We start from the raw sequence: 25750 nt of genomic DNA, 5'->3' as shown, positions 1-25750 counted from the left end.
TTATTCCATTCTTCCTTATTCCAAAAGGAAATATCCCAGCTTGCATTTAACTTATTTTTCAATTTTCTCTCCCAGCAAGTTGACCCTCCCCCAGTCCTTGGTTGCAAGAGTAAGATGATCTTATCCAAGGACGCACAACAAGCTACTGCTCGATTGATCCACCAAGCAGTGTTTCTCTGCCCGATGCAGATAGGTCAGCCAAGACTTGCATAAACAAAGAGGAGGAATGATGCCATGCGGAATTTTCTTTCACTCTCATGTTAAGTGGATTCTTGACCATCTAGGGGGAGTGTTGGTGGGGGGTGGGAAGCAAGGGGAAGGGGCAGCAGAAAGAAAGCAAAACAAACAAACAATTTGATGAAGTAATGTGATAAGTGACAAACTGGCCTGCAGAGCAATGCAAAATCTAGCAGGCAGTGCCAAAGTGATTATTTTGGCTAGTGATGTGCGGAATAGGAGTGGTGAAGAAGAAGCTAATGAACATGAAAGCATCACTGAATGGAGTGAAATTTCAGTGTATTACTGGAAATGGCTGCCTGTAGAGAAACTTAAAGCCTGGCAGGGATAGCAAATAGTGGGACCAGTGACCCTGACAGCAAAAGGATTAGGGTATGTACCCAGAGACTTAATTTTCAGGGAGCGGGAGCAAGCATCTTTTTAAATAGTGGATATCTTAAAAAAACACATATTAGAGTTACTGTCGTGAAAGTTGACTGCGATTTTAAAAAAATAGTTTGAGCATGTATGTTAATAGGCCATAATCTCTTCCAAATAAGTTTCCTTCATTTTAATAGATAATTGAACTTACAAAATGTGCAAAAAAATTTTTAACTGCAAGGATGTTAATGCAGGAATTTGGAAATAAAATTGGATGTGGAAATTTAAGGCACATTAAAATAAAGCAGAGTGGATGCCTCCAAATGATTTAAGCAACAGCCTTGAATTCAAATGTTTTAACAGAATTGGGACACGTACTGTTGGGCTGGAAGGAAGAATGGTAGCAAAGATTTGGGAGTCCATTGTTTATACTCCAGATGTAGCCAAATAGCATGTTATTCATGTAAGTTGGGTGCACATGGGAAAGACATAGTGCATTTTTTATTTAGTGCAGATTGACTTATGATTATTAGTTCATTTATGCAAGTTAAAAGGTGGATGTGTTGGCATGTTGTTACACAGGGACAGGATCGAGGGAATGTTCCTCTATTTGAAAGTGTTGAAAAGAAGTGTTCTGGTGTCAAAGATAGACTGTTACGTAGAAGAGATGATATCACTGACGAGTAATGTTCTGATGCTCCTTAAAACAGTCATTGAGGAGTCCACTGGGTGAAGATCATCAGATGGTGTCCTTCATCTTTCTCTGCTTCCAATTGTTATGGGCCAGGGTTTAAAAAACTCCAAAGTATATTATGGAGTTCACCTGACCTGTAACCTTTGCTGAATTTGGCTAGTATGAGCGGAAGAGCTTGCCTTTCAGGTGTTATTCAACGGACGTCTTAGGCGTTTTTAATCAAAAAAACAAGCTTTATTCTAAGAACTTAGTTAACATTTGTATAAACACACACAGCAAGAATTTTTATCAATTACGAACATAAAAACCCCACACAGCTACAGTAATCTAAGTATAACCATTAATGAATTCCACCTTAACTGTTCCAATTCAGTAACAAAATCCAAGTAAAACCGGAAACCCCTTTTCAAGACGTGGCTCAGCACACGTCATTCTTACTGGTATAAGACTTGTTGTTGATACTCTGTTCCCCTTTTCAAACAGCAGATTTGAATTCCTTCCAGAAAGCAATTATCTCTTTTAAGTTACCATGTAGTCTGGAACAGCTTTTAAAATGAAGATAGAGAAAAACACTTCTTTCAACCAGTCCAAACTCAAAGCGAAAGTAAAACTCACAGAGCCACAGCCCAGCTCCACTCACGCAATGATATCACTGAAGCCATGTGATAAGACAAAATCATTTCTTAAAGAGACACTCCCATGACACAATGTAGGTAAGGCAATGAGTTTGTCATCTTCAATGAGTCATCTTCATCGATGACGTGTTCGATCGACAGTTCCAACGCACCACAGCAAAAAAACGCATTGATCGACAGTTCCAATGCGCCACAGCAAAAAACCGCACCGACCTCCTCAGAAGACAAACAAGGGACACAACCGACAGAGTACCCTTCGTCGGCCAGTATTTCCCTGGAGCGGAGTAACTACGACATCTTCTTCGCAGCCTTCAACACGTCATCGATGAAGATGAACATCTTGCCAAGGTCATCCCCACACCCCCACTACTTGCCTTCAAACAACTGCGCAACCTCAAACAAACCATTGTTTGCAGCAAACTACCCAGCCTTCAGAACAGTGACCACGACACCACACAACCCTGTCATGGCAATCTTTGCAAGACATGCCAGATCATCGACATGGGTACCATCATTACACGTGAGAACACCACCCACCAGGCACGCGGTACATACTCGTGCGACTCGGCCAACGTTGTCTACCTCATACGCTGCAGGAAAGGATGTTCCGAAGCGTGGTACATTGGCGAGACCATGCAGACGCTGCGACAATGGATGAACGGACATCGCGCGACAATCGGCAGGCAGAAATGTTCCCTTCCAGTTGGGGAACACTTCAGCTGTCAAGGGCATTCAGCCTCTGATCTCCAGGTTAGCATTCTCCAAGGTGACCTTCAGGGTGCGCAACAACGCAAAATCGCCGAGCAGAAACGTATAGCCAAGTTCTGCACACATGAGTACGGCTTCAACCAGGACCTTGGATTCATGTCGCATGACATTCATCCCCACCATCTGGCCTGGGCTTGCGAAATTCTACCAACTGTCCTGGCTTGAGACAATTCACACCTCTTTAACCTGGGGTTACCCCTTTCTTGGATCTGTAAAGACTTAATTACCTGCAAATGCTCACATTCTAAGCATTGTCTGGCATCTTTGACTTTGTCTATATATATGTTTCTAGAACATACCTCTTCATTCACCTGAGGAAGGGGCAGTGCTCCGAAAGCTAGTGATTTGAAATGAACCTGTTGGACTTTAACCTGGTGCTGTAAGACTTCTTACTATGAAGGTGATGAAGGAGCTGTGCTCCGAAAGCTAGTGATTCGAAACAAACCTGTTGGACTTTAACCTGGTGTTGTAAGACTTCTCCCTTTTTGTAAAGGGAAGTTGTTTGATGCCATTTCTTGGTGCGATCTACACCTTTTTGTGGTGCTACTTGCTTGTTCACTTTTAGTGAGGCCATTGTTCATGGGAGTAGAGCGCAGGCTTTGCTACCCAGAATTCATTACTGATTTTCCTTCCTGAAGGGATAAAGAGCAGCCAAATTTCAAAAGATTAATATATCACAACAGTGTCCAGTTGATGTCGCACTGACAGCTAGGTTCATTTGAATGTTGTCACCTCCAACCTTTTATTCTCAGAATGGAATCTCTTCCCGTTGAGGTATCTGTAGTGATTTTGCAAAACAATGCCGATGTCATTGATGATGAATTTTACCAACGTGCTGAACCCTGATTGATATTTGACCTTTCTCCATGGCTGCTTGAAATAAGTGGTGCCATAAACGTTGAATAACTATGGAAGTAGCAGTACACACAGAGGAATGTGGTTGAAAGCCATCATGGAGTAGGTGGTGGAATTGTCTTTTTGATAAAGTGCTCTCATACATATATATATCCGCATTAAGATGACCTATGTTGCATGTACATATTGGTGGGTAAGTATCAGTGGCTCCATTTCTTGAAATACATGACTGTTTTGCTCCATCCCGTGCTGCTCTTCCTTCTCTCTGATAATGCCAAACAAGGGTGCGCCGATAACATATACCAACGCCTGGGCAGCTCTCACTCGGAATAGGAGATGGTTGGTGGAGGTGGCGGTGATGAAAGCCTCCCAGTGATTGCACGCTGCTAGAAGCAAATTCTGGGCCATGCCGGAAGAATGATAAAGAAGACACTAAAAATCTTATTCCCAGTGGAGGAGTCACAATCCACACTCTTCAGGTTCAGGAATTCTCCAGTTTCACTTGTTTTAGATGCATTTTCTTTTTTTTCTTTAATTTAGAGTACCCAATTCATTTTTTCCAATTAAGGGGCAATTTTGCATGACCAATTCACCTACCCTGCACATCTTTTGGGTTGTGGGGGCGAAACCCACGCAAACAGGGGGAGAATGTGCAAACTCCACGCGGACAGTGACGCAGAGCCGGAATCGAACCTGGGACCTCGGCGCCATGAGGCTGCAGGGCTAACCACTGCGCCACCGTACTGCCCTCTGGTGCATTTTCAACACCAGCACCTTACAGTTCTTATTCTAACTTATCCACGTGCTTTTTAAGCGAAAAGCATGAATTCCAGAGTTGAAATGCCACTGGCCTAATTACAATATATGTAAATGAGACTGCCCGAGCCACAGCGGGTAAGTCATGGGAAGGTCAAAACGCACAGAGAAGTCACGTGATTGGCTTTGAAGTGGGCTGCGAAAATAGCTACTTGCTGAAATTATGCTGTGAAAACTCTAGCCAATGTAATCATACTTCCATTATGAGTAAAATATGTTGTGCGAAATTATAATTAACCAATTTTGGTTTCTTGTATTAATATTCTCAATGCACACACTTACACGATAATGGTGTGAACTGAGTGAACTGAAATTAACTCGGAGGTTATTTAATTCAATATATCCATTATACCCTTAGAAATGAGGAGGCAAGAGAAAGGATAGCATTTTCAGAAGTGTGCGAGGGACCAGGAACATGTGTAAGAAAGTGAGAAGGAAAATTCAAGTTGGATAGAGGTTGATGGATAAAAGTGAGCAAATAACGTATCCGCCTGAAGTATTCACAGAAACTCTGCAGTGCAGAAGGAGGCCATTCAACCCACTGAGTCTGTACCAACCCTTCGAAAGAGCACCCTACCTAGGCCCATGCCCCTGCCCTATCCCCATAACCCCACCTAACCGTTTAGACACAAAGGGGCAATTAAATTATTGAGAGTGGAACTGCACCTAGAAAGAGAAAGCAGAAAATAAGCTGATATTGTAAGGAGTGTTATTAGTGCGGGGCTTATATAGAGAATGGGGCCTTCACATACAATACAATAAGGGGAAGGGCCTGGAAGGAGCCAAGGTGAGAATGATGTCAGAAGCAAGCAGTAAAGTGGAGGAAGGAGTTGTTGAAGCAACTGAAGACACGGGACAGCAAAATGAAGGGACATTCCGCACATGGTTAATTTTGTTAAATTTTAAAAGAGCTCTAGGTTTCATTTTTACACCTGTATTGTGCACCACATAGGGAACTGTCATGGCAGCTATATCACAAAAAATAATTTCACTGGCATATACTTGGTGAAATGTGTTTGGAGAGAGAATTGAAAGTGGATAGAAAGTTATTGTGCAATATTACTTCCTTCCTTTACATTGGCTTCCAGTCTTCCCAGACACCAAAAGCCTCAGATTTGAAATCTTCATCCTCATGTTTATGTCTCTTTATGGCCTTGCTTTTCCTTATCTCTGTGACTTTCACTAATGAAAATACCAGCTTCCCCGAACACAAATTCAATATTCTCTTCACCCCATCATAGTTGACTCTGCCTTCATCTCTGCCTCGTTCCAAACTCCATTCGTAAACTGCTCTACCTTTACACCAGCCTTACTTTATTCCATAAAGCCACCATACTGACCAAGCTTTTGGTCATACCTCCTAAATAACGGCAAATAATGCCATTCAATTCTTTCAAATTTTGTCTCGAGGACATGCATTGGGGTGTATTTTATAATAAAGATCCCATTTAAAAGCACTTTATTATTGAAACTGAAAATAAGCGATATATAATTCACACATAAACCAAAGGGAAAAAATTGCTATAAAGTTGTGATATTAATATTGAATGAAATTATCCAAATTAATTCAAATAGCAAAATGCGTTGCTCTGCATGCAAGTTATTACACAAAAATAATCAACACATTAACACAAAATATAGAACTTCTGCATTTACGGTATATTTAACAATGAGGCTTTCAGTTTCTAGATCACAACATCAATGGTGTTTAATATGACTGTGTAAGACTTACACATGCCCAAGCTCATGGGCTATTGTGAAAGCAGTACTTAATCCATTATCTTCACTAATGGAGCAACTTCGATAAGGATCGCATACAGTACCTAGTTCAGCCAAACCTATACAAAATCCAGAGAGAAAAAAATATTTGCCAATCTTTCCACATATTGAAGCATCAGTGACTGCACCAAACTTAAACTTAAGGAATGTGAGGATAAAATGCACTTGTCAGAGATAATTAAAAAATCAAATTCATGGGTGATTGATTGTGTGTTGTGATTTGCAATGATTACATAGAAATTGTGTATTAACTGATTAAAATTACTTCCAAAATTAACGCCATAACCTTGCACTTCTCTTATGTAGAAAATCAACCCAAAAATCCTTCCTTCCTTGAGTTTTGTAACCTCTTCCTGGGGTATGCCTCACCAGAAGCAGGTGCCCATCAGCATCTTGCCCAAGAGGACATTGATTATCTAAGAGTCTTTATATTAAATGTCAGCAGACTTTTTCCCTCCGTAATTCAAGAGAATTTCTACTCTTTCACCTGCTGAAATCCTCTAATTCAGTATAGACTTGAAACCTTCCCTGTTCACACAAATCAGCAATTAGAGAGGTCAGCTCACTAAGTCATTAAAGAAGAGCAATACAGCGTTTCTATCAAAAGTCAGGATAAAGCTATAACTTACCCAAAGTGTCACATTTATCACGAGCTCTGCAAATGTCTTGCCTAAAGGAAAACACACATTTCATTGAAAACTGTTCATTCAAAGTTAGGAAAAAACAATTTTATTCTTGCTGCGCCAAATGCACTTACTAATTTTATGCAAAGTTATGGCATGTCCTAGATGGTTTTTGAGTCACTTGCAAAATACGGGAAAGAAAATTGACCTTTATTATCATAGGTTGTTTGAATAGCCTGCACAAAATTTAAACCATCTATTTTCTCCATGGTTAGAAGAACGACTCTCACAAAATGTAAGTTTTTTTCCCCCCCCAAGAGCCTTCAATTCTAATCTCAATTTACAAATTTGGGAAATAACAGAGTTTATTTAATGCTAACAACAGTACTGTTTCTTGTTTATCAATTCTAAAGGTAAGTAATTTCAAATGAAGGAATCACATTTTGGAGAAAAAAGATAACAAAATTATGAAGTTGTTTTCTATTCCCCCAAACCAAGTTAGGAAGTGCTGTGATAAATTTTTACTTCAGTGGATTAATAGTGCTTGAAACCATTTAAAATGGTTTAAGAATCATTTTGTTTGTGTTAAGATCGAGAAAGACAACGTCACATTACGGATTTTTAAAAATGCTGTAATTTATTTTTTAAATCGATACTTACAATATACACCATCAAAAATTCAATTTGTTTTTTTAAAAAGGGACAGAAAAAGGAAGCAAAACCTTCAATGACTGTCCTGGTGTAATTTGAATATTACTACCATTTGCAAGTCAATTTTCTCCAAGGAATATTTCATTTATCAATCATTATTCCATCAAAGGCCATGGAGGAAATCAAGATGCAGTTATTCAACCACCTCATTGTGTGTGTGGGCTGGAGATCATGTTTACTCAAAGTATGCCATCTGATGTTGATGAACATAAAATAGAATGATCAGCAGCTAAGGGGACAGACATGGAGGTTAAATACATACAGATCACTGGCATGAAGAAAAAAACAAAAGAAGCAAACTGGAAAGAACCTTAGTGAATCCAAAATCAATGTAAAGGGAGTTGGAAGATAAATCATCAATACGATTAAAACAATTTTGAACAACCGCAAACATAGCTTTGTGCTTGAGGTGTGGCCAAATTAATTTCAAGGAGTTTTCTCTAGATAGCTCCCAAATTTGCCCTCTTGTCCAATCACAGCTGAAATATAGTGGGAACATTTCACTATTCATTCATACCATTTATGGTCTGAGATAATGATCAACTAGGGGCATTATTGCGGAATCTGTTGACTAATTTCCATAGTGGACCCATGCTTCCTGCAACTGCTTGAATCATTTCACAAAAGAACCCATTACTTTAAATACTGCAAAACTATTTTGAAATACCTTGTGATAAGTACAGCTGTATCATGGTGAGAATGATGGTTTTCATCTGGATTATTCTGTTTTTGTTGCCATATACAGAAGTTCTTCAATGTTGTTTGAGCATTGAATGATATAGATGGACCATCCTAAAGATGATAAAGAAACAGTATCAAGTAATTCACTGTTATTTTAGCACTTTAGTTAAATTTTGAATGTATAAGTATCTAATTAAAACGTTACCTGCTCAGTATTTATAATAATTAGTTTCACAACTACGATATTTATAAGATTTCCAATACTTGGATCTTTATAGATAGTAGCCACCTGAAAAAATTGAAACTAAAATGTTAATAATAATAACAATAATTTTTATTGTCACAAGTAGGCTTACATTAACACTGCAATATTTGCATGTTACTGTGAAAAGCTCCTAGTCGCCACATTCCGCCGCCTGTTCAGGTACACAGAGGGAGAATTCAGAATAAGCATATCTTTCGGGACATGTGGGAGGAAATTGGAGCACCCGGAAAAACCCACGCAGACACGAGGAGAGCATGCAGACTCCACACAGACAGTGACCCAAGCAGGGAATCGAACCTGGGACCCTGGCGCTGTGAAGCAACAGTACTAACCACTGTGCTACCGTGCAGGTAAAACTAAACGAAAATAAAAAGGGTGTACAGTTGAAGAGTTAAACTCTTCTGGTTTCTCTTTCCGGCTGCTTACAGACCTGCTGTGTTTTGCAGCATTTTCCAGTTTTATAAAATTTATTTTTAGAATGCTTGAATACAAGTTATACCTTAGAGTTTTTCAACTGGTCCTAATTACGTTTAAAATAGTAATTCCTACAGGGCAACTTGAAGATGGTTGATCTTTTAAACAGTCTCAAACTCAATCAGAGTTTGACATATTAAACAGGAGCTGCAAAACAGACAATAAAATATACTATTCTATGACTTAGTACATCAGAGATCAATATGCTTAGCTAGTATCAAGGGCATCAACTTTTCTTTCAAAATGTGTACCTGTAAAATGCAGAACATAAATAAAGCATTTAAGCAAATATCATTACCAAATAATATTTTTAAGAAAGTGCTGACAGCAATACTTACAATGGACATTAACGTGAGAACGTAATGTTGTAGATTTGTTCCATGATGTTCAACCATTCTGCTGTCTACAACAACCATAACCTCAACATACCGAGGGTATGACAGAAAACGTTTCGTTCGTTTGTGACTTGCTGTTCCAGTGGTATTGTTATCCATGCCAGCTAAATTGGGCATTGTAATACTATTTTTGAGGTTGCCCAGGTCAGACAAAATATTGCTGGATAATCCTTTGTTCCATTTCCTGTTGTTTTTATTTTGGCTATGTTCATGACCTATGATCCAAAGAGTGGGAGAAAACAAAATCCTTAAAAAACCTTTCAAACTGATTTCATGTCATGTAGAACAATACAAAATATTAAACTTCTCGTTATACTGATGTTAAATATGAGTGACCAACACCTTCAACACGGGGGAAACAAAAATATATTGGGTGCGATTTAACAAAATGGGAACAAAGGCCCATTGCGAGCCCATTTAGCCTTGTTCCTACAGGCGCTCACAGCTTCAAGAAACACAATGCTATCGAACAGCACCCGAGTTAGATAGGGGACTTCAGCAGGGAAATCACGGTCAAAGTTGCACAGAGCCCCGATTTCTGCACTGAGGAGCTCCGCTCACCGGAACCCCTCAGCGCAGTGATAGATCGCCATTTTAAAATTATATCCCAATCTCATAGTGCCCCTGATGTGGCCCTTGACCCCTCCCACCCCAACTCACTGTGAGGCGGTCCCTGGGCCTCCCCCGCACCCTCCCAACACCCGCACAGGGCACTCCCGGCCCGTCACAAATGACAGCTTAGCACCTAGCCAGAGCCAACCTGGTACCCTGGCAGTGCCACCTGAGCACCTTGGCAGTGCCAGGCTGACACACAGGTAGCACTGCCAGGGTGCCCAGCTGGCCCTGTCAGGGTGCCATCCTGCCCAAAGGGCATGCACCTGGGGGCCACTGATCCCCTGGGAGTCCCTGAGTGCCGTTCAGTCTGGTCCATATTTGTGGAGACTAATACAGAACGGTGTCCACCTGAGCCCTCCTAGGAGATAGATCCCAATGCCTCGGGTGCCTCAGGAATCTGCATATTGCAGTGAGCCTAGCTATCCTGCTCTATAATGCAAATCTGCCAAAATGTGATGCCGCCCACAAAGGGCAGGATTTCCATCACAACGCCTTGTGAGATCGCGTTGGATCACATGAGGCATTGCATGCCGGGTAGATCCCGCGAGTGGGGTCCCCCGGCTTCTATCGGCCACATTGCGCCGCGGCGCGCTGTTTTTTGGGCGCCGTGACATCCACCACATTCTTTGATAAAAATATATTCAAGTATGTTTTAATAATCATGAGCCTAATTGTCAGGTAGAAATTCAATAAATTATGTCCATATCTTTTTTCATATAATTTAGACTTACCATAATTTTTGTGCTTCAGTACTCAAGAACAAAACATTTTTTAATGCCTAATCAGTAGTGTCTTGGGTCCAACCATCTTCAGCTACTTCACCAAGGACCTTCCTTTTATCATAAGGTCAGAGGTGGGGATATTCGCTGATGACTGTACAATGTTTAGCACCATTCGCAATTCCTCAGATATTGAAGCAGTCCAAATGCAGCAAGACCTGGACAATATCCAGGATTGGGTTGACAAATGGCAAGTAACATTTGTGCCACACAAGTGCCAGGTACTCTCCAATGGAAGAGAATCTAACCATCGCCCCATGACATTCAATGGCATTACCTTTGCTGAATTAGGCCTATGTAGGGTGCTCTTTCAGAGGTTTGTTGCAGGCTCGATGGACCGAATGCACTGTAGGGATTCTATGGATTGATATGTGTCTCTTACATCCCTTCCTTATCCAGGCCCGCTCTGCTTTGCATAACTATGATGATGCACGACATCCTCTGAGGAGTGAACTCGAGTGCTCCACCAGATCTGACGAGGTACATTATTTTCAGGATCCAAATAATGTGCTCAACTAAAGTCGGGAATGTAGCATGAGCATCATTGTACCTTCTGACGCATAAGTGTCAGCAGCCACGTGGCCAACCCTCCAGCTTGTATGGACCCTCAAGATGTCATGGATCTGAGACCTACTGAGGATATAGGAGTTGTGGATGTTTCTGGGGTATCTGCCGCAAACCTGCATGGTCACAGAGCAGCTGAACATTGAGCGAATGGAAGCCTTTGCAGTTGACACATTGGACTGCTATTGCCAGGGAGATATTAGAGCCACATGATTGCAGCTGATGGCACCCTGCGCGTATGGATACTGGAAATCTCAGCAAGTCCCAGCGCTCTTGCTTCCTCGTTCGCCTGATCTCTGTCAAAGTTGCCAAATTTGTGTGCCTTGGCAAAAATGATGTCTGTGAACCCCCTGGATGCATATATGGGTGGAGGCTTGTTTGGCCCCCAGTGGAGCTCTGGAAGAAGCCACCATTGTGGCATTACAGTTACTTTCACTGTCACTGGCAATGGATGTCCTCCCAAGTTCCCATGGCGCCAAATCCTGCTGAATGTGGCATATGAAAGTGACCAGTTGCCTTGACATATGAGAGACACTGGTTCTTGTTCATTTACAGATAGCAAAAGTGTCATCTATAGACCTTGGTTCTAGTGACATGCTCTCTGAGGATCATCCTCTGTATGTGGAGGAGGTCCTGTTACCCCCTTGATCTTGAGGTTCCTGATCCTGCCTTTGCAGACCCAGCTGCCTCCATTGCATTCTTCTCCTTCTTCCCTCCTGCTCCTCTCCCCAGCATGCTCCTGGCAAACACACAAGCGATCGAAAACAAGCTGGATGAACTTAACACTAGACTTACCTTTCAAAGGGAAGTAAGAGACTGCTGTGTGCTCTGTTTCACAGAGACATGGCTCACTCCCGCCTCACCGGACTGTGCCATACAACCTGAAGGCTTCTCAATTCATCAGGCGGACCGCATCGCGTCATCAGGCAAAGCGAAAAAAGGGGTTTGCCTCCTCAACTCCTCCTGGTGCTTGGATATGGCGACCCAGGCGACCTACTGCTCTCTGGACCTGGAATACCTGACCGTGAAGTGCCGCCCATACTATCTTCCACGTGAGTTCACTTCAGCCATTATCACAGTGGTCTACATCCCAACCCAGGCAGAAGTGAAGAAGGCGCTGGACGAACTGTACACAGTTATAAACAACTATGAAACAGAACACCCAGAGGCCTTGTTCATCGTGGCCGGGGACTTCTACAAGGCCAACCTCAAGAGTGTACTGCCAAAATTCCACCAGCACATCTCCTGTCCCACTAGGGGCGACAATACTCTTGACCACTGCTACTCAAAAATCAAGGGTGCCTACCATTCCATCCCCCGACCGCACTTTGGGAAATCAGACCATAAGACGGTGCGCCTTCTCCCGGCATACAAGCAGAAACTCAAGCGGGAGAATCCAGCTAAGAAGGTCGTGCAGTGCCGGTCCGAGGAAACAGAAGAGCTCCTCCATGACTGCTTGGAGACGGTGGACTGGTCCATATTTAAGAACTCAGCGACCAACTTAAATGAGTTTGCCACCACCGTCACACTTCATCAGCAAATGTGTGGACGACTGCGTGCCAAAGAAAGCAGTACCTACGTTCCCCAACAGGAAACCATGGCTCAATCGCAAGATTGACTCCCTACTGAAGGACAGGTCTGAGGCGTTCAAGTCAGGCGACCCTGACCTGTTCAAGAAATCAAGGTACGACCTCCGCAAAGCCATCCAAGATGCCAAGAGAAAATATCAGACCAAGCTAGAGTCTCAGATTTGCATGACAGACTCCCGGCGATTGGGGCAAGGCCTAAATAACATAACGGGCTACAAAGCGAAGCCAAGCAGTATCTGTGGTGTTGGGTGTTCTGACACACAGATGAGCCAACACGGTTGTATATGGTACAACGCTATTTTATTTAAACTTACTATTTACAGTTTGGTCTGTGCACTCTGCACGTGGGGGTCTCCTGCTTGTGATGTTTTAACAGCTCTTTCTTGTTCCCTTCTCCCCAGACCTACTGACCACCAGGTGTCGTGCTCGTGCTTTTTATGTGGTTGGTGTTCTTGTCTGTGATTGGTTGTGGTGTTGTGTACTCTGATTTGCCTGTTAGTGTGTCCATCATGATGTGTGTGTTTGAATATCATGACATCCCCCCTTTTTACAAAGATATGTGCCTACGTGGTAATAAATATGATCGTGTCGTGAGTGCATCTAAGAGTGTGTGTGTGTCGTGTGCAGCATGTGCATATGACGGAACTATGTACATGGGGCGATGTCGGGTGCGTCACATGAACCAAGTTGTACCATAACATAACATAAATGCGAACGAGAGAAGAAGAAAAAAAAAACTTGAACAGTTGTCCAGTCAGACGACATCTGGAACGATAAACAACAACAGGTTATCATGTAAAATTGTGCAACTTGTTAAACATATGAACGGTATTATAAGTCCAGTCTAATGGGCTTGCGACGAGTTCGGGTTGACCGCCTCAAGGGTGGATCAAGAACCACCGGCTGCCGTGCAGGCATGGCCATGGGTGGCGATGGAAAAGTCATCCTCGGAAGCCTGTTGAGGATCTGGCGTGTGCGTACTGTGTGGCTGTGAGCGCGGAAGTCGGCGAAGGGCGCGCCGATTGCGGCGACGCACTGAACCATCCGGCATGCGAACCAGGAACGAGCGGGGAGCCACTTGTCGGAGGACTTCGGCCGGTGCTGACCAGCCACCATACGGTTGATGGACGCGTACTTTGTCTCCGGAGGACAGGGGGGGCAGGTCCGTCGCTCGTGTGTCGTACCGACTTTTCTGGCGATCACGCTGCATTTGCATGTTCTGAAGAACCGTCTCATGGTCTGTTGTTGGTGCCAGGATGGAAGGTACCGTCGTCCTGAGGGAGCGACCCATTAGTAGCTGCGCTGGCGAGAGACCCGTGGATAGCGGGGCCGATCGATAGGCCAGCAAGGCAAGGTTAAAGTCCGATCCGGCAGCAGCCGCCTTGCACAGGAGCCGCTTGGCGATGTGGACACCCTTTTCAGCCTTCCCGTTCGATTGTGGATGTAGAGGGCTGGATGTCACATGAGTGAATCCATATGCTTCGGCAAAGGACGACCATTCACGGCTGGCGAAGCAGGGTCCATTGTCTGACATGACAGTCCTTGGAATGCCATAGCGAGCAAATGTTTCCTTGCAGGCCCCAATGACTGCGGACGACGTCAGATCATGGAGAGGCATGACTTCCGGGTAGTTTGAGAAGTAGTCTATAATAACGATGTAATCTCTGCCGAGCGCGTGAAATAGGTCAACACCCACCTTCGCCCAGGGGGACGTCACCATCTCGTGTGGTAGAAGTGTTTCCAGAGGTTGCGCCGGCTGAAACCTCTGACAGGTTGTGCAGTTGAGCACCATGTTGGCTATGTCTTCATTAATACCCGGCCAATATACCGCCTCCCGGGCCCTTCGTCTGCATTTTTCGACGCCCAAGTGGCCTTCGTGTAGTTGATGAAGAATCATCTGGCGCACGCTGTGCGGAATAACGATCCTGTGTGGCTTCATAAGGACCCCGTCTATGTTGGTAAGATCATCTCGCACATTATAAAACTGGGGGCACTGCCCTTTGAGCCAACCTTCCGTCATGTGGCGCATCACTCGCTGCAGAAGGGGGTCAGTCGCCGTCTCTGCGCGTATGTGGGCCAGACTAGGATCATCAGCTGGCAGATTTGCTGCTGTCAGAGTTACGTGTGCCTCAATTTGACGCACGAACCCCTCCGCATCTGGTGGTGTGCTCACTGCTCGGGAAAGAGTGTCCGCCACGATGAGCTCCTTCCCCGGAGTGTAGATCAGTTCAAAATCGTACCTCCTGAGTTTAAGTAAGATGCGCTGGAGGCGAGGAGTCATGTCGTTCAGGTCTTTGTTAATGATGTTGACCAGGGGGCGGTGGTCAGTTTCGACCGTAAATCGTGGCAGGCCATATACATAGTCGTGGAACTTGTCCAGTCCAGTTAACAAGCCCAAATTTTTCGATTTGCGCGTAGCGCTGTTCGGTAGGGGTCATGGCTCGTGAGGCATATGCAACCGGGGCCCATGACGACGTGCTGTCTTTTTGCAGGAGTACCGCTCCAATACCAGATTGGCTGGCGTCTGTTGAGATCTTTGTAGGGCGAGTCGTGTCAAAGAAGGCCAGCACTGGTGCCGTGACCAGTTTGTGCTTGAGCTCCTCCCATTCCCGCTGATGCGATTGGTGCCAGTTGAATTCTGTCGATTTTTTTACGAGATGGCGCATATTTGTTGTATGAGAAGCCAGGTTGGGAATGAACTTCCCAAGGAAGTTGACCATGCCCAGGAATCTTAAGACAGCCTTTTTGTCAGCCGGTCGTGGCATGGCTGTGATGGCGCTAACCTTGTCTGCATCGGGACGGACCCCTGACCTCGAGATGTGGTCCCCGAGGAATTTCAGCTCCGTCTGGCCGAAGGCACACTTCGCACGGTTGAGACGCAGGCCATTTTGTCGTATGCGGGTGAAGACACGTCGTAGACGATGCATGTGTTCCTGCGGAGTGGTGGACCAAATGATGATATCGTCCACATATACACGTACCCCTTCGATGCCTTCCATCATCTGCTCCATAATGCGGTGGAAAACTTCAGATGCTGAAATGATGCCGAATGGCATCCGGTTGTAGCAGAATCTGCCAAAAGGGGTGTTGAATGTGCATAGTCTTCGGCTGGCCGGGTCCAGTTGGATCTGCCAGAATCCTTTGGACGCATCCAATTTGGTGAATATTTTGGCTCGCGCCATCTCGCTGGTGAGGTCTTCTCGTTTCGGGATGGGATAGTGTTCCCGCATGATGTTGTTATTCAGATCTTTAGGATCTATACATATACGGAGCTCGCCAGAGGGCTTCTTTACACAGACCATGGAGCTGACCCATGGCGTGGGCTCCGTGACCCTGGATAGGACCCCTTGGTCCTGAAGAATCTGCAGTTGTGCCTTGAGGCGGTCTTTGAGTGGCGCAGGAACCCTGCGAGGTGCGTGAACGACAGGGATGGCGTCCGGTCTGAGTCGAATCTTGTACGTGTATGGCAATGTCCCCATGCCTTCAAAAACCTCCTGGTTGTGAGCAAGGAGGGAATGGAGATTTGCGTGGAACTCAGCATCCGGGAAGTCGGATATCTCATCTGGAGAGAGAGACATAATGCGCTGTACCAGGTGAAGGACCTTACACGCCTGTGCGCCCAGTAACGAGTCCTTTGATGAGCCGACAACTTTGAAGGGGAGTGTGGCAGTGTACATCTTGTGAGTCACCTGTAGCTGGCAAGATCCTATGGACGGGATGACGTTCCCGTTATAGTCAACCATCTTGAGCCGGGATGGCGTGATGGGTGGTTTGACCTTCATGGCCTGGACTGCAGAGTATGCAATCAGGTTGGCGGATGCGCCGGTGTCCAGACGGAAGGCGACGCGCGATCGGTTGACCGTCAGGGTGGCACACCACTCATCGGCTGGATTGATGGCATTGACCTTGTTGACATCAATGACGGAAACGCGGAAGGCATCCTGGTCATCTGCATCACTTAACTGGAAGTCTTGATGCGTGGGCTGGACGGTCCTGACTTGTCTGCGAGATTGTCGAGGATGCGCCGGATCCATGGGTTGAGCCGAACGACAGTGGGCTGCGTAGTGGCCCATCTTGCCACATCTGAGGCACTGTCGGTTTTTTGCAGGACATTGCCCTTTTAAATGTAGAGCTCCACAATTGCCGCACGTCACGGCGTTCGTTGCGCCACTGCGCATGCGCAGTGCGATCTTGCGGTGGGCGCGCCTGCGCAGTGCGTCCCTCGTTGTGGCCGTTATTTTTGGCGCGCACCTGCGCGGGAGACCGCGAAAAGCTCGGGAAGCGGCCGCTGTCGTCCGGGCCGTGGGTCGGGAAGTAATCGACGGCCTGGATGCGTTCGACGTCGTGGGCGGCCTGGCTTGCCGATTCGACGGCTGGGGACCCCCTCCGTGCCAACTCGGACGCCTGAAATCGGGCAAAACGGCAGGTAGCATTTTCGTGGAGGACACAGGCTTCCACAGCAGACGCTAAGGTGAGGCTTTTCATTTTAAGAAGCTGCTGGCGTAGGCCACTAGAGGCAACGCCAAAAACAATCTGGTCCCTGATCATGGACTCTGTGGTGGTGCCGTAACCGCAGGACTGCGCTAGAATCCGGAGGTGCGTCAAGAAGGGTTGAAAAAGCTCCTCCTTACCTTGCAGGCGTTGCTGAAAGAGGTATCTTTCAAAACTTTCATTTACTTCAACTTGAAAGTGCTGGTCCAGTTTGAGGATGACCGTGTCATATTTAGATTGGTTTTCGCCTTCTTCGAACACCAGTGAGTTGAAGACGTTGGTGGCGTGCTGACCTGCGTAGAAGAGGAGCATTGCAATCTTCGTGTCATCCGAGGCATTCTGTTTTTCGGTGGCACGGATGTACAGGTCAAATCGCTGCCTGTCGAGCTTCCAATTGGTACCTAGGTTCCCCGCGACTTGCATCGGCTGCGGTTTGTCGGTGTGGTCCATGTCCAGAATGGCAGGTTAGTAGGCAGGTATCGATCCACTCCTGTACCATGTGGTGTTGGGTGTTCTGACACACAGATGAGCCAACACGGTTGTATATGGTACAACGCTATTTTATTTAAACTTACTATTTACAGTTTGGTCTGTGCACTCTGCACGTGGGGGTCTCCTGCTTGTAATGTTTTAACAGCTCTTTCTTGTTCCCTTCTCCCCAGACCTACTGACCACCAGGTGTCGTCCTCGTGCTTTTTATGTGGTTGGTGTTCTTGTCTGTGATTGGTTGTGGTGTTGTGTACTCTGATTTGCCTGTTAGTGTGTCCATCATGATGTGTGTGTTTGAATATCATGACAGTATCTCTAACAGAAGCGCACCCCTCCCCGATGAACTCAATGCATTCTATGCTCGGTTCAAGCAGGAAACCAACGATCCGCTGTCGACTGCCCCAGCAGCCCTAACACACCCATACCCACCGTCAAAGCTCCCAAAGTCAGATCGGCTTTCCTGAAAGTGAACCCTTGGAAGGCGACGGGTCAGGACGGGATCCCTGGTTGTGCACTAAGAGCCTGCATGGGCCAGCTGGCAGATGTGTTCACGGACATCTGTGACCTGTCCCTACTGCGCTCCGAAGTCCCCACCTGCTTCGAGAAGACCACCATCTTACCAGTGCCAAAGAAAATCCAGGCACCATGCCTCAATGACTACCGTCCAGTGGCCCTGACTTCAGTCATAATGAAGTGCTTCGAGAGGATGGTCATGAAGCGCATCACCTCCATACTCCCTGAACGCCTTGATCCACTGCAATTCGCATACCACCGCAACCGGTCCACAGCAGATGTCATCTCCCTGGCCCTACACCCATCGCTAGAGCATCTCGACAACAAGGACTCCTACATCAGACTCCTATTTACTGACTACAGCTCCGCCTTCAGCACCATAATCCCAGCCAAGCTCATATCAAAGCTCCAAAAACTAGGACTTGGCTCCTCACTCTGCAACTGGATCCTCGACTTTTTAACCCACAGACCACAATCAATAAGAATAAACAACAACACCTCCTCCACATTAGTCCTCAATACCGGGGCCCCGCAAGGCTGTGTACTTAGCCCCCTCCTATGCTTTCTGTACACACATGACTGCGTGGCAAAATTTGGTTCCAACACCATCTACAAGTTTGCTGGCGATATGCCCATAGTGGTCCGGATCTCGAATAACGACGAGTCAGAATACAGGAGGGAGATTGAGAACCTAGTGGAGTGGTGCAGCGACATCAATCTATCCCTCAATGACAGCAAAACTAGAGCTGGTCATTGACTTTAGAAAGCAAAATACTGTACACACCCCTGTCAGCATCAATGGGACCGAGGTGGAGATGTTTAGTAGCTTCAAATTCCTAGGGGTACACATCTCCAAAAATCTGTCCTGGTCCACCCACATCAACGCTACCACCAAGAAAGCACAACAAGAAAGCACAACAGCTCCTATACTTTCTCAGAAAACTAAGGAAATCTGGCATGTCCACATTAACTCTTACCAACTTTTACAGATGCACCATAGAAAGCATCCTATCTGGCTGCATCACAGCCTGGTATGGCAACTGCTCTGCCCAAGACCACAAGAAACTTCAGAGAGTCATGAACACAGCCCAATCCATCACACGAACCTGCCTCCCATCCATTAACTCCATCTACACCTCCCGCTGCCTGGGGAAAGTGGGCAGCATAATCAAAGACCCCTCCCACCCGGCTTACTCACTCTTCCAACTTCTTCCATCGGGCAGGAGATACAGAAGTCTGAGAACATACACGAACAGACTCAAAAACATCTTCTTCCCCGCTGATACCAGATTCCTAAATGACCCTCTTATGGACTGACCTCTTAACACTACACCCTGTATGCTTCAGCCGATGCTGGTGTTACCTAGTTACATCGTGTACCCTGTGTTGCCCTATTATGTATTTTCTTTTATGGATTCCAGTGAGTCTTGGTCACCAAATGGGTACCATGGGCGGGACTCTCCGCCGGCGGGATGCTCCATTTTGCCAGCGCCCGGTGGTTTCCCGATGGCGTGGGGCTGCCCTACAATGGGAAACCCCATTGACCGGCTGGCGTAATGGAGAATCCCGCCGGCGGGTCAGGGCAGAAATGTGGCATGGCGGGGCGGAGAATCCAGCCCCTAGTGTCTAGTGAACATGGAGGTTCACCACAATTCCATCCAACGTCTGCTCACACTAAATGGCCAAGCGATGACAGCTTCAGCCACTCCACTACATCCTGAGCTCTCTTCTCAGAGAGAAGATGACTTGCTAGGTCATTTCAGAGGGCATTTAAGAGTACCACATTGCTGTGGGTCACGTAGGCCAACCGGGTAAGGATTGCAAATATTATTCTGACATTAAATGAACCAGATTGGATTTTACAACAATCAAAACGTTTCATTGGTTTTAATTCCAGATTTTTATAAAAATTAAATTTCACCATCTGCCGTGGTGGGATTGGAACCCCTGTCCCAAGACATTTCCCTGGGTCTCTGGATTACTAGTCCAACGACAATACCACTACACTACCTGTTACAATCTCCATGGAGGTCAAAGGGTGCGGTCCATCCTGTTCCCCGTGACCTCCACCGAATAGGAATGGAGGGTGTGTGTGGGGGGGGGGCATAACCCTTAACGAGTGGAGCCCATTGTGTATAAAACCCTGACCTGAGTGTAGGTCGGGGCGGGAGACCCTTCATGGAGTGGAGTAGTCATATGTACGTATTTTAAAAAACTTTATTTATGCATCTTACACTTCGTTCCTTGTGATCAATCTGTGCGGATTCTACAGTGGAGATGAGGATGGGACTTTTGGAGACGCAGTTAGTCAGGTTCCTTTTCTGTTATCAAACCACGCCGCATGCGACGATGGGGGTCGCACCATCCGAGTTACTAATGGGCTGCCGTCTCCGCACTCGGCTGAGTTTGGTGTTCCTGGACATTTGCAGGAAGGCCCGTCGCAGGCAAGATAGGTCCAAGGCGGACGTGATCAGGCATACGCCCCTAAAACATTCCTCACCGGGTGTCTCAGTGTATGTCCAGAACTTTGGCAACGGCACCACATGGATCCCAGGTGTGGTACAGACACAGACCGGGCTGGTCTCATACAAAGTACGAGTACAAGGCCACGAGTTGAAGAAGCACACGGGCCACCTGCGCAGCAGTGTCCCTGGTCTGCCGGATTGTTCCTGGATATCCAGGTTCCACTCATCCCCCCTCCTCCGCTGCCGCCGATGCCCCCGGCCCCATCGGTCATGGCTCCAGGACGCCGAGATGGTGGACGCATACCCATCTGACTCTGACATGGAGATTCATCCATCGGCAGAGGCCACCGACTGGGTTCCCGACGCCAAACCAGCTGCACAGCTCCACCCTATTGCTCCACATTGATCCCTTGTCCAGTATACGCCTCCGGACCCCCCCCCCCCCCCCACAGACAACACCTGAGCACCAATCCCAGGCAAAGAGAGCAAAGGGGTCCTCGTGCCAGTCCACAAATGCAGATGTCACTCAGGACTTAGGGTGGGGGAGTGTTACAACTTCCAAGAGGTCACGGGGTGCTAACCATCTGGTTCCCCGTAATCTCTACCGAGTACTAACTTCCTTGGTAATGTGTCAGGCTTCAACCTCAACTAGGGGAGCCCACGGAGCATAAAAACCCTGACCTGAGTGTACATCGGGGCGAGAGACCCTTTGGGGAGTAGACTAGTTATATGTACGTATTCATAAAGCATTATTTTTGCATTCGACACTTCATTCCTTGTGATCATTGTGTGCGGATTCTACACCACTTTTTCCCCCACTATCAATATATCCCATACAGGAAAGCTACTCTTTGATTTCTTACATTCAACACATCCAGGCATACATTATTTATCTCTCGAACCAGATTCTTTTATTTAAATGCCAGTTTTCCAGTAACAACTTGAGTGGTAGGCAGACACCATTTCTTAAACATGGATAGGAATCCGGTGTACAGGTCACCATGTACAATATGTAAATTAGGCACATGTTTGAAGAAAATTAAATGTATGTCCATTGGATAATTCTAGGTTTTGAATCTTGAAAAAATAGCAGGACAACACTGACACCCTGAGAAAAATAAGCCATGTACTGCAGCATACAAGTTGACCCAATGTATAAGGCAACCCCATTCTTCGGCACAAAAAACATGTTTTTGTTTTACGTATACGTGGCAAGTAACTTGACCCCTTTTCCAGCTACAAAATGCCATCTTCACATTCGTAATCAGTAATTAGTTTTCACCGTAGAAATGCATATTTTATATACCTGATACGGTGAGCCTGGCAAGTGATAAACAGAAACGGGTCCACCAACCAAATGACTGAAGTGCAAAGCTTTTTTCAAGCTAAAAGTTGTAACATTTGCCAACTCATCGAATAATAGTGATTTAACGAAAAAATTCTGTGTGAAAGAAAAGCTGCCGCAGAAACAAATATGCCCTAATGAAAGTGCCCAACACCAAGCGCCCCATCAGAATTGGAATCAGCCTCTGGCCTAATCTTGAAAAGCATGTATCAGGATGGGTCAGTGAAAATCATTGGAATGGTTACATCTTCAACAGAAATGCAATTTGTATGTACGCACTTAAGTAGGCCAAACAGAACTCTTGAGTTCCAAAGATTTCAGAGCAACAGCTTGTTGGTGTAGCCACTTTCCAATCAGTTTAGTGTTGCGGCAGAAGACCAAGATTGATCAGAGATTACCAAAAGCCTTGTGGCCAAATTGACCAGTTTCCAGCATTTCATCATCAAATAGCGGCAAAAATACAAGGATCCATTAAGTCACATGGATATTATAAATCCATGGGCGTTTCATCTATGTTGTCGATGGGATTTAATGGGTGCTCATGTTTTTACTGCTATCTGATGCCGAGCAGCCAAACTATGCAATGAAAATGACAGGACATGTGAAGACAAGGTTCACGATGGGACTATCTTGCATGGCCGAGGGAACAAAGGTCTTTTCAGATGTAAAACCATGCCAAGAATTAAGTTTCCCGCAGGAACATTTGTGCATGTTCATGACAACAGTTAGATGGATGTGGATGGAGAGAACTATGGATAGCAAAAGGTGTGGAAGAGATACTGGTGAAGGCCGTGTCATTGTTCGAGACTAAGACTTCCAGAATGCTGTGTACAAAACCTGTCAAAGTTTCTCAATCGTGGCATGGGAGGTCTTAGAGGCAATGCGATGTACCTCCATCCACTTAGAATGTGTATCCACCAAGATCACAAATTTAGAACACAAGAAAGACCTCGTGAAGTTTACATGCACCCTCACCCATCACCTGCCTGGCCACTCCCATGGGAGTAAGGAGGCTGAAGCGGGGGGGGGTTCTGGTTTTCTTGGCATAAGTTACATTGTTTTATCAAGTTTCCAATGTCCATGTTGAGCCTGGGCCACCAAACATAACTCCTGGCAAGTATCTACATTTTAGAAACCCCATGGTGACCATTATGTAGTTCCATTAAAATTGGGTGCTGCCCTGGGTGGCAAACAAGCACCCAGAATCCCCACAGGATTACACCACCATCGACAGCAAGTTCTTCTCGCTTAGTGAGATATGGCTTCATGTCATCAGGAGTTGTCCTCCTGCCCAGGACCATGTGTTTTAGTTCTGATAACGTCGGTCCTTTTGTGTCCAAGCCTTAATTTGCTTTGCTGATACCAGTAGGGTTTCCAAGTGTAAGGGCCCTTCCTGTTTTCCCTTTTTCCCTTGCTTTATTTTTACTGTTATCATTTTGATCCATGGATGCTTAATGGACCTGTATCTTTAAGTCGAGCAGGGGAAATGAGAAATTCAAAAATTACAATGTAGTACACCCTTCTTTGGACGGGAGAACTCAGATTCTGTGGCACCCATGAGATGTGGAGGGACTCTGTTCGATTGGTTGGCTAGTGGCCAATTAATTGACCAAAAGGCTGTATTCAGCCAGGTGACAGGTGGTGATTGGATCCTGCCTGAGTGGGATGATTTCCAGAGGCCTAAGGAAATTGAATCCTGGACGCCTGGAGGAAATGACTCTCTGTCTTTCTCGCTCATATTTTCTCCAGAAAAGCTGCTGTATTTCTGAAACTGTCGAGGCCTGAATGAATCTACAGTGAAAACCTGCACTGAAAGCAAAGTTTGAAGAGAGGACAGGTTCTAGAAACAATCATCTGAAATCAAAGACACTTATCTTCCGTACTTTACTTAATATCTCTCACCTCCCCTGTATTTGTCTGTCTTGTGTGTGTGTGTAGAGGGTGGGGAGAATTTAAGTCGGGGGGGGGGGGAATGGTTAGGCATTAGATAATCGTTAACCGATTGTATATATTGCATATTTCATTATAATTCTTGTTATGAATAAAAGGTAAATGTGTTTAAATTTGAGGAAATGAAATGAAAGGAGCACCTTGCTCCCTCCTCACCTAACTCCCTCAGTCACCAAACTCTCCAGTTGGTCCACAGGGCAGCTACATTATATAAGATCAGAAGGGATGGAGGCTAGGGCAGTTGCATGCTCCTCCTGTAGGATGTGGGTGGTGAGGGATACCACCGTGTCCCCGCTGACTACACCTGCGGGAAGTGCACCAAACTCCAGCTCCTCAGAGACCGTGTTAGGGAACTGGAGCTGGATGAACTTCGGATCATCCGGGAGGCAGAGGGGGTGATAGAGAAGAGTACAGGGAGGTAGCCACACCCAAGGCACAGGACAAGAGTAGCTGGTTTACAGTCAGGGGAAGGAAAACAAACGGGCAGACAGTGCAGGGATCCCTCATGGCCGTTCCCCTTCAAAACAAGTATAATGTTTTCATTCATAGAATTTACAGTGCAGAAGGCCATTCGGCCCATCAAGTCTGCACCGGCTCTTGGAAAGAGCACCCTACCCAAGGTCAACACCTCCACCCTATCCCCATAACCCACTAACCCCACCCAACACTAAGGGCAATTTTGGACACTAAGGGCAACTTATCATGGCCAATCCACCTAACCTGCACATCTTTGGACTATGGGAGGAAACCGGAGCACCTGGAGGAAACCCACGCACACACGGGGAGGATGTGCAGACTCCGCACAGAGAGTGACCCAAGCTGGTATCGAATCTGGGACCCTGGAGCTGTGAAGCAATTGTGCTATCCACAATGCTACCGTACTGCCCTTTTGGATGCTGTTGGGAGGGGGGTGACCTATCGGGGGAAGGTCTTAGCAACCAGGTCTCTGGCACTGAGTCTGGCTCTGTGGCTCAGAAGGGAAGGGGGGAAGAATAGAAAAGCAATAGTGATAGGAGACTCAATGGTTAGGGGAATGTATAGGAGATTCTGTGGTCGCAAGCGAGACTCCCGGAAGGTATGTTGCCTCCCGGGTGCCAGTGCCAGGGATGTCTCGGATCGAGTCTACAGGATTCTTAAGGGAAGGGTGAGCAGCCAGATGTTGTGGTGCACATTGGCACCAATGACATAGCTAAGAAAAGGGATGAGGATCTAAAAAGTGATTTTAGGGAGTACGGTTGGAAGTTAAAGAGCAGGACAAGCAGAGTAGTGATCTCAGGCTTGCAAGTGAGGCAAGGAACAGAGGGCGAGTGCAGCTGAACACGTGGCTACAGGGCTGGTGCAGGAGGGAAGGCTTCAGATATGTGGATCATTGGGCTATCTTCTGGGGAAGGTGGGACCTGTACATGAAGGATGGATTGCACCTAAACTGGAGGGGCACCAATATCTTGGGTGGGAGGTTTGCTAGAGCTCTTCGGGAGGGTTTAAACTAGTTTGGCAGGGGTATGGGAACCAGAGCTATGGATCAGAGGATAGAGTAGCTGTTGAACAGGCAGAAATAGTAGGCAGCAAGTCTGTGAGGAAGGACAGACAATTGATAAGGCAAAGTTGCACTCAGTGGAATGGGTTAAAGTGTGTCTGTTTGTATGCAAGGAGTGTC

General features: G+C 46.0%; 1 protein-coding gene across 7 annotated transcripts in view; it reads right to left on the bottom strand.

Annotated features, from left to right (window-relative positions):
• The window catches only part of adamts9 (ADAM metallopeptidase with thrombospondin type 1 motif, 9), a 489710-nt gene that overhangs the window by 415839 nt on the left and 48121 nt on the right, over positions 1-25750 (bottom strand). For all 7 annotated transcript variants that reach the window (XR_011934150.1, XR_011934151.1, XR_011934152.1 and 4 more), the window contains exons 4-8: positions 9237-9508; positions 8365-8448; positions 8146-8270; positions 6774-6814; positions 6098-6203 (exon numbers count right to left, since the gene is read on the bottom strand). Coding sequence is in view for 4 of the 7 variants with exons in the window: in XM_072472332.1 (XP_072328433.1) it covers positions 6098-6203; positions 6774-6814; positions 8146-8270; positions 8365-8448; positions 9237-9508 (628 nt within the window). In the remaining 3 variants the exon portion in view is untranslated. The remainder of the gene's footprint in view (positions 1-6097; positions 6204-6773; positions 6815-8145; positions 8271-8364; positions 8449-9236; positions 9509-25750) is intronic.

This window comes from Scyliorhinus torazame, chromosome 13 (genome assembly GCF_047496885.1).
Source record: "Scyliorhinus torazame isolate Kashiwa2021f chromosome 13, sScyTor2.1, whole genome shotgun sequence".
Lineage (NCBI taxonomy): Eukaryota > Metazoa > Chordata > Chondrichthyes > Carcharhiniformes > Scyliorhinidae > Scyliorhinus > Scyliorhinus torazame.
The sequence above is the reverse complement of the archived record's forward strand: the minus strand, read 5'-3'. Positions and strand labels throughout refer to the sequence as shown.